Source organism: Nelumbo nucifera, chromosome 5 (genome assembly GCF_055504915.1).
Source record: "Nelumbo nucifera cultivar China Antique chromosome 5, China Antique-T2T, whole genome shotgun sequence".
Taxonomy (NCBI): Eukaryota; Viridiplantae; Streptophyta; class Magnoliopsida; order Proteales; family Nelumbonaceae; genus Nelumbo; species Nelumbo nucifera.
Window position 1 is genome coordinate 79,802,083 of NC_142653.1, and position 10,195 is coordinate 79,812,277.

At 37.2% G+C, this 10,195-nt stretch overlaps 1 protein-coding gene across 1 annotated transcript; it reads left to right on the top strand.

The window, feature by feature from the left end:
- The first annotated feature begins 3,882 nt into the window (after positions 1–3,882).
- On the top strand, positions 3,883–8,033 carry LOC104594006 (pollen receptor-like kinase 4). The gene is made up of 3 exons (XM_019197135.2): positions 3,883–4,624; positions 5,824–6,420; positions 7,072–8,033. The coding sequence occupies exons 1-3, from the start codon at positions 3,973–3,975 to the stop codon at positions 7,737–7,739; spliced, it is 1,917 nt and encodes a 638-aa protein (XP_019052680.1). The 5' UTR covers positions 3,883–3,972; the 3' UTR covers positions 7,740–8,033.
- Positions 8,034–10,195: the final 2,162 nt, after the last annotated feature.

Below are 10,195 nucleotides of genomic sequence, written 5' to 3' on the forward strand. Positions count from 1 at the left end.
CATAAGAAAATGCACTTCTAGGCCTTGGGTTCAAACTTATGTCTTTGAGAACTAAAGACATGAACATAACATGTGCACCCGAAGACACGTAAGGGAATAGGAAACAATTTACTCTTAGGAAATAGGGCAACAAAGAGAGATTTGAACCCTAAGAAACGAGAAGACATGTGATTAATAAGGTAGGTAGTTGTCATCACTGCGTCACCCCAAAATCTCACTGGAACATAGGAGGCAAAAAGGATGTTGTTGGCTATTTCAACAACATGTTAGTTCTTTCTCTTTACTTCCCATTCTATTCTGGAGTATGAGCACAAGAATTTTGATGAATAACCCCAAACTTCTCAAAGTATGAAACAAGATCCTTCTCAAAATATTCCTTAACATTATCTGATCAGAATATATTGATGTGGGTATCAAATTGGGTAACCACAAATTCATGAAGCTATTTTACAAGTTTGGGTACTTCTACACAAGAATCCATAAGATAAAGGTAGGTGTAATGAGAAAAATCATCAATAAATATAATAAAATACTTATAACCACTCATGCAAGGTAATAGGTGGTTATAAGAGTTACTATAATTAATGCTTTGACAACTTGCATGACTCACAATGTAGACTTAACAACTTAATTTCTTTAAACAATGTTGGAAACAAAAGACTCAACAAAGAAAAAGAAATATGACCCAAATGATAATGACATAAAATAATACGATTAGTTGACTCTAACACATTTAAACCAAAAGCTACTCTCGGAGGTGATTCTTGACTTTGTCCATGCATGTCCAATAGGTATATCGCATTTGCCTCATGACCACTCCCAATCACCTTCTGAGAGTCCATGTCCTGAAAAAAAAATAAAAAGAAGGGGAAAATGTCACACTGCAATTCAAAGATTTTGTCAAATTACTAACTAAAAGAAAATTAGTGTTTAGTTTAGGAACGTGAAGGGCTGAGGATAAGGTGAGGGTGTCTAAAGCTCTAATGCTTCCCTTGCCAAATATAGGAGCAGGAGAGCCATCAGCAAGGGTGATCTTATCTTTACCAGAAAAAAGTTGGTAAGTTGAAAATAAATGGGACACACTAGTCATATGATCACAAACACCAGAATCAATTATCCAAGGGATCGTACGATTACTTAAGATAAAAGCATGATCTACAGTAGCACGAATACCTAAATGGGCATATGCAAATGAAGAGGGAATTGTCTCTAATGAAGTAGGTGTTGTAGCAATAGGCTCCAGGTGACTAATTATTTAGCCATACTTCTCACACTTAGCCTTGGTAGTTTCTAGCTAGTTGCTCTCCCACTGACTTCTTACCACTAATGCCCCTGTTCACTCTGTGAGGAAGTGGCTATATTTGCATTTTCACCTTTCCCATTTCTATTCCTTTTTCAACTATTGGCATTCTTGAATCTGGTAGGTATAAGCTTTGGATGCAGTTTCCAACAGGTGTCCTTAATATGTTTAGCCTTCTTATAATATTCACAAACAACATATTTCTTCCCACTGTCAACCTTCAGCTTCATCCTGGCATTAGCATAGTGATCCATCTGTAGCTCTACAAACTAAACCTGTCTCCTGCTCTCCTCACTACTTACCATAGCATAAGCCTGAGATAAAGTCACCTCATCCTTCGCCAAAACATTCTCTCACAATATCATACTCCGAGTTGAGTCCGATAAGGAATTCAAAAACCTGATTTCTTTCCACCAGTTTTCTATGTGTTTTAGCATTCTTTATACACCCCCAAACCACAATCACCATCAAATAAATCTCCTACCAAAGAGATTTTAGCATGGAGAAGTAAACAGATAAGGGCTTCTTCCTTGTCTTAGATTATTTACATCATTCTTTAATTTGTAAGCCTAAGCAACATTAAATTTTTGGGAATAGGTCTCCGTGACACTATTCCACACCTCCTTTGCAATTTCCATCCACAAGTAGTGTTGGCTAATCTGTGGCTGCATAGAATTCATTAACCAACCCACTATTGTGTAATTCTCCTACATCCACCTCTCATAGGTGGGGACACCCCCAGTTTCTTATTGCTTCCGGTGATATCATCCCCATTTCTCTATACTACACACATGTATCTTAATAGATTGAGACCAAGCTAAATAATTGGTCTCATCCAGATTCACAGTGGTCACTACCCCAAAAAGATTCTTTATTGATCCCCCATGTTCAAACCTGAAAATTGTCGGTATTTGGTTTCTCCTCCAGTTTACTCCATTAAGTGAAATGGAGATCAAAATAAATCTCAACTAAGATAGAATTGCTATCCCAAGAAAAAAAAACTACTCTTTAAACAACCAAATGGAAGAAGAGGAGAAGGTTCAAATGCTCCTACCAAAGATTCCAGAACCCTATCCATCTCAAATTTCCCTTAATGAAAATCAAAAGGCTGCCCTTTGATCCCCAAGCACTAATTTTAAAGTGTCTGTAGGACCTATAACTAGTTTTCTCCAGTTGGCTAGGGTTTTCGAGAAAAACTCCAAGAACCTACCTTGGGTTTCAACTAGGGATGAAAAACTCCAAAAACCCTCCCAATTGGGGTACATAAGCTGCTCCCTAATCAATCAATCAATTCTCCATACAAACTGTGTATGGGCAAAGAGAGAAAAAGAAAAGAATGTAAGAACTTGGCTATAATACCAAGTTGTAAATCACACCTGCAATAATCTGAATTAAAAGAAAAGAAATAGGAGAAAAGGAGATTGAAGAGAGAGAAGTGATGAAGGAAGAAGAAAAGAGAGTAGTTCAAAACCTCTCTTCAGCCCCTAATAATTTCTTTTATCCTTTTGTTATAAAAAATTAGGACAATTACACGAGTGCCCTTTGTAGGGCGTTCATCATTAAAGATAACAAAAAAAAAAGAGAAAACAAACCCATAACAAGTCATAAACATAATTTAAAGAAAAACAAAGAAACTAAGGCCCATCTGGCCCATTATCTCTACAGATATGTAGGGACTTTTGTGATGTGGCAGATAAAACAAATCTTTTATCGAATGGGCGAAATGGAAGATCTGATGGTTTGATGCCTTCTAGGTTAGGTTGGATCATCCAATCATGGGTCTGAAATTGAAATCTTGGTTTATTTAGATGTTGAATGAGGGAGTTCTTAGGTGGAATTCAGTGTAGTATTAAAGACTAGGGTTATGAGATTGGCGGTAGAGTTTGATTGTGTTCAGAGTGTATAGATTGCAAGTTTTAGGCTTGGGAAGTGTTAGAGTGTTAGATTCATTAAAGGTGGATAGATGACAAACCACAAACAATTAACCAAAGTTAGTTCAAACACTTATTTCATAGTTTCAAGTATAGTATGAAAGAGAAATATCATATATAAAATTGAAACATCTTTGTATATCATAAACAATTTGATAAGAAAGGAGTATATCAAAAATAAATAAATAAATAACAAAACCCAGAAGTAGATAGATCGCCATATGTGCTTGAATTGAAATTGGTAGATCATTAATTTGCATGATCGTGCCAAGAGAATGAGAATTCCCATATTAATTGACTCTTATCAGGTGTTAATATACATATGTATATATATATATATATACATATATTATATTTTCTAAACGGCAAATGCTAAATCAGCAGCTAGCATTTTCTCTTCTTAATAAGAACTGCCCAAATATAATTCAAAGGCCGGCCTTGTATCTCTCTTGTAACAGCTAATCTAAAACGTAGGTACATCTGTAGAGATGAACAAGGTAGACTTCGTCAATCTGGCAACCCTTCATTTGCCCCTATCCAACCTCACTACTCCTCTAAAGTCACCCCCACCCTATTCTTAGCACTTCAAACTCCCATCCGTCCTCAACCTCTTTCTCTCTCTTCCAAGAAACCTTATTCATCAAAACCCACCTCAATTCAAGTTTCTTTGTCCTGGTCCCAAAACTCAATATTTCTGAGGACATCAATAAACGCGCGCACGCAGCGCGCACAGCCCCGTCCATGGCCGGCGGTGACCCATATTGGCTTCTGAATGCATTCCTTATCACCCTTCTGTGCATTGTCATTGTATCTTCCGGCGATCCTGATGCAGATATCCTCCTCAAGTTTAAGAAGTCCCTAGCCAACGACGCTGCACTATCCAATTGGAATTCATCTACGAACCCGTGCGTGGGGAAATGGGTTGGTGTGAAATGCTGGGAAGGAAACAGAATATGGTCATTAAAGCTAGAGAACATGGGATTAACAGGCCAAATTGACGTCGATTCCCTTGTCGGCTTGCCATACTTGCGGGGCTTAAGTTTCATGAACAACAGTTTTGATGGTCCCATGCCTAAAGTAAAAGTGCTTAGAGCACTAAAGTCGTTGTATTTATCCCACAACCGGTTCTCCGGCGAGATCCCGGACGGGGCTTTTGCAGGAATGGGATTGTTGAAGAAAGTTTATTTGTCACATAATAGCTTTAGTGGTAAGATTCCATCTTCACTTCTGGGGTTGTCTAAGCTTTTGGAGTTGAGGCTTGATGGAAACCAGTTTGAAGGCAATATACCCGATTTTCAACAGAAGGGTCTTCAACTACTGAACGTATCAAATAATTATTTGCAAGGTCCCATTCCAGCCAGTTTAAGCAATATGGATTCAAGTAGTTTTTCAGGTAGTTCACTTTCTTCCCCCCCGCTTCTTCAGAAAGATTTTCTCCACTAGTAATATCCATAATTCTTTTCTTCTTCTTCACATTATTATTATTATTATTATTATTATTATTATTATTATTATTATTATTATTAGCGGGTGGAGTAGGGTCCACTTCGCAGGGGTGAAATAGGAAAAAACTATAGTGGCCCCAATTTGGTTTAGGATTGTCAAAGAGTCGGTCTAAATAGAACCAGTCTTGAACCAATTATTTAATTGGGATAAAATCATAGACCTGATTATATTCAAATAGTAATTTAAAATATTACTAAATTATTTTTATGTTAATAAATTAAACATTTTTTAACTAATATTATCTTATTTACTATCTATCAAATTTATTATTTCAAACATAAAACATGATAAAAATTACAAGAGAGTTTAAAAATTATATACTTCCATAAAATAATCGGTTCCGGATCTAAATCAGTTTTGGATAGGTAAGAACAAAAGCAAACCCAATTATTAATTTAGACAAAATCATGGAACCATAACTGTTATAATTATGTCCAATCAATTTAGCTCCATTTGGTACACCCAACCCATTGGTTCAGCCCTAGTTTTTCTTAAAAAAATTAATGTTTTTATAATAATTTATTAAATTGAATAAAATAAATAAATGAATAAATAAAAATTTATTGGAATGGGACTGGGTTTGCAATGTAGCCCCATCCGGACAGATTATTTATGTTTGGCAGAAAACATGAAAAGCCCAAATTAGCTGTATTTCAGAGAAAAAAAAAAGCTTTTCTCAATAAAGCTTCGTCTGATCAACTAAAGGCAAGCCCAAATTGACCATATTTCAACCAAATATGTCTGATGGTTCCCACTTGAAGCTGATTCTTTAAAGCAAATCAGCTAATAGAAACTCAACCGAAGCTTAAGCCCTTGCAAATGGTACCCTTCACATGAATTCACCTAGAAGAATTTAAGGTTCACTAAGGTAGAGTTTATGGGCAACAAGCTAGGATGTATTCCATGTTCAGAGGGATCAGCAAATTTACTACTAAATTTCTCCAACCAAGAGACCAAATATCAAAAACTCAGCATCAAATGGATCAGACCATCAATCTATCTGCAAATGAATCTATCTTCTTGCATTTCCCATGTCTAATCTCATTTTGTTCTAATTAATAATTTGTTTATTTTTCCTAACATCAGGCAACGATGGTCTATGTGGGAAGCCTCTCAAGTCATGCGACTCCAACAAGAACAAGAAGTCTCCTTTGTCAAAGACCGTCATCATTTTGATCTGCATAGGCCTCGCTTTAGTGATCCTTGGTGCCGTTCTTGTTGTTCTACACCGCCAAGGCGAATCGCGATCGGGTAAGGCCCCAGAAAATGACAACCAGACAAGAGCAGTGACTTGTGAAGGAGACAAAATGGAACGCGGGACATCAGGTTACTCGGGTAATAATAACAAGAAGGTTGAGCCTCCGGCGAAGCTGACTTTTGTGAGGGATGATAGAGAAAAATTTGAGTTAAATGACATGCTTAGAGCCTCAGCTGAAATTTTGGGCAATGGCAGCTTTGGATCTTGTTACAAGGCTGTTCTTTCAAATGGGGCGGCCATAGTTGTGAAGAGGTACAAATACATGAACAATATAGAAAGAGAGGAGTTTCAAGAGTACATGAAGAGGCTAGGGACGTTAACACACCCTAACTTACTTCCTCTTATGGCCTATTATTATAGAAAGGAAGAGAAGCTGTTGGTAACTGACTTTATTGGAAATGGAAGCTTGGCCAGTAAACTTCATGGTAATTCATTATCAGAAGTTAATTTTCTGCATACATGGTAGTTAGGGCTGTTCATCAAACTGATCAAACCAACCAAACAGACCAATCAGACTCAATCCGACCCAAGTTAGTCAGTTTTCTAATTATTTTGGTCTGTTTCGGTTTAGTTTTTATGCTAACCCAAGAGGTTAAGTCAGTTTTGGTTTGATCATTTGTAAGCCAACTAAAACAGAACTAACCCGACCACATATTAATATGGGAGAGTGAGAAAATTCCCATATTTCCTAGTTTAAAATATTTTATATTGTAATTTTTAGTTTTTTTAATTTACGTTTTAATAATACTATTACAATTCTTTAAATTTAAACTTAACTTTTAAATTTAATTTTTTTGAACTGACCAATCAAACCAAAAATCAACCTGAACTGGCGGGTTTTCATCATTAATCAATCGGTTTTGGATGACCAACTTCCCAATCCAACCAGATCAGTTCAATTGACCCAATAGCATAGAACCAAATCAAACCGAACTGACCCGTGAATACCCCTAATATATGGTCATCTCCATGCTTATGTTACTGATATGCATATAAATGCATGCAGCAAGCATTGATCTTGATTACCTGGTTCATTGATTCATGCCTAATTATTTTTCATGGTCTCATGTATCCAGGAAAACAAACTACAGGCGAGCTGCGGCTCGATTGGCCGACCCGCTTGAACATCATCAAAGGAGTAGCCAAGGGCCTGGCTTTTCTCTACGATGAGCTACCTAACCTAACTCTTCCACATGGTCACCTCAAGTCCTCCAATGTGATACTAAACGAGTCTCTTGAACCCCTCCTAACAGATTATGGCCTATTACCAGTAATCAACCAAGAGCACGCTGTTCATCTCATGGTGGCATACAAGTCACCCGAGTATGCGCAGTGTGGACGCACAACAAAGAAGAGTGATGTTTGGTGTCTTGGCATACTGATATTGGAGATACTGACGGGTAAGTTCCCTGCTGCCAGCATTTCCAAGCAGGGTAATAAGGGAAGCGATGAAGATTTGGCATGTTGGGTCAGTTCTGCTATTAGAGAAGAACGCGCAGTGGAAATTTTTGACAAACAGATGGAAGGGACAAAGAACGCTGAAGGAGAAGTGTTAAAGCTATTGAACATTGGGTTGTGTTGTTGTGAGGCTGATACGGATAAGAGGTGGGATATAAAGGAAGCAGTTGAGAGGATCGAAGAGTTAAAAGAAAGGGACAATGACGATGACTTCTACTCCTTAATTAGCGAAGGGGAGATGCCTTCCACAAGATCATTGATGGCTGAGATTGAACTTTCTCTATGAATGGTTGAAATGGGGAGGGGAGATCGAAAGAGGGAAGAGGGTTGGTACTGGGGTTGTTGATCTTTTTTGGAAGTTGAGGATATTGACGGCTAATGTGGTTGTTCAATATTATACATTTTCCCCTAGTTTCAAGGAAGTTTATGCTTCTCTATTTTAGAAGTAGAGCGAAGGGTAGGGATCTGTGAAGGGTCATTGTTTTGCTGTAAATCAATGTTGTAAAAGTGATTGGGGTTAAATCAGTTAATATGTAACCTGAGGTAGAAAAGATTAATTGATTTTAATTCTTTTTCGATATATTGCTTGTGTGATTACTTACTGAAACAAGGGGTGCAAGTCAGGTCGGCCTGAGTCCACAATTTACACTATTTCGGACTCAGACTTCGGGTTGGGTCCATTGAAATTCTGACAAATTCCCAACCCTAATCTACAAAAGTTGCACCCCTAACTGAAACGTTATTGAAATATTTGTAGAGTTAGATTAGGGGGTATTTGGTATCATTGCAGTTTCTTCATGAAACATTTGGGGTCAACATTAATAAAAATTGATGACAAAGATGAGTTGTCACGTTACATAAGGGTGCCAATTCAACTTAAAAAGATGCATGCGGAGACTGATCGTTGTTGTTTAGAGTTGAACATCAAATTTGATATTGTAAGTAACAACAACAATTTGTATTGATCAATCCAAAACGTTTCTGATTATGTGACATGACAACTCATATTTTAACACCAATTTCAATTCATCAACCCCAAATGTTTCATCAAGAAACCACAATTAATGGTACCAAACACAACCTTGATTATAAGACAATAGTGGGACTCCACATTCGTGTTCTAATCTCTTAATGTATGTTTCTTTATATATATTAGCAAATGTATACACATGTGGGATATGTGGCGCAGTATAGAAAACAAACCACGTTCAAAGAAGCTTCAAAGAAAAGAATCAAAACCAAAATAAATAGGAAAAACAACTCTTCATTGAATACTTAAGAGAAAATTAACCAAAAACTCCCATATGTGATTCAAAAATAATAAAATCAATAGAATATTTCAGAATAAAGTAAAAGAAATCAGAGAAGAAGAAGGAGACAACAACAAGGAGGAAGATTGGAGAAGAAAGGAGAAGTTTGAATGTCCCCTCTTTCCCCTACTCTTATCTTTTATAAAACATACTTAAGTTACATAAATTACAAGGAGGCCCTTATGTAGGCACCCACATCAGCACTAAACTTAGAAAAACATAAAAAGAACTAAAGGCCCATAAAGAAAAGGTCCAATAAGAAAACATAACATGAAAGAACTAATAAGAAAGACACTGATGGGTTAGGGCCCATTTGGCCCAGTCTCTCTACACTCCCCCTCAAGCTGAGCATAGATATCCATCATGCCCAGCTTGCTAATATAATGAACCAGATTTCCATTAGGAGCACCTTTTGTCAAAACATTAGCCAATTGTTCTTTAGAAGCAACAAATGGCAGACAAACTTCTCTTGAGGCAACTCTCTCTCGTATAAAATTCATGTCAACCTCAATGTGTTTAGTTCTGTCATGTTGAACAGGATTGTGTGCAATGTTGATAACAGTCTGGTTGTCACAATATAACATCATTGGCTTCTCACAATCTATACCCAATTCATCTAAAAATGATCTCAACCACAGAAGTTCAGAAACTCCATGTGCCATTGCCCTGTATTCCGCTTCAGTTAAAGATCTTGCCACTACAGACTGCTTCTTACTCCTCCATGATACAATGTTCCCTGCTACCATAGCACAGTAACCCGAAGTACACCTCCTATCATCAATACATCCGGCCCAGTCAGCATCAGTGTATGCTTCTAGCTTCATGTGTCTATGCTTAGCAAACAAGATACCCCAGGACTCCCTTTCAAATAGCACAAAACTCTCTCAATAGCTGCTAAATGTGTATCTCTAGGAGAATGCATAAACTGGTTGATTACACTAACTGCATAGGAGGTATCTAGTCGAGTCATGCAAAGGTAAAGTAACTTCTAACCAGTCTCTGGAACACCCCCTTATCAGGCTACAGTTCACCTTCAGTCATTGACAAATGATTTAGATTAATAGGAGTAGAAGCAGGTCGAGCCCCCAGTTTCCTACTCTCTACAAGGAAATCAAGAACATACTTCCATTGAGAAATGAAGATACTATCCTTATATCTAGCAACTTCAATTCCAAAGAAATATTTGAGTTCTCTCAAGTCTTTAATTTCAAACTCAGTGTTAAGAAAACTCTTGAGATGAACAACATACTGACTATCATTTCCTGTAACCACAATATCATCAACACAGACATTTAGGAGGGTCACTAAGGAATCTCTCCTCTTAACAAACAAAGTATGATCCGACTAAGTCTATGTGTATCCAAAAGCAACAAGAGCAGCCCGAAATCTATCAAACCAAGCTCTAGGAGATTGCTTAAGGCCATAAAGAGAC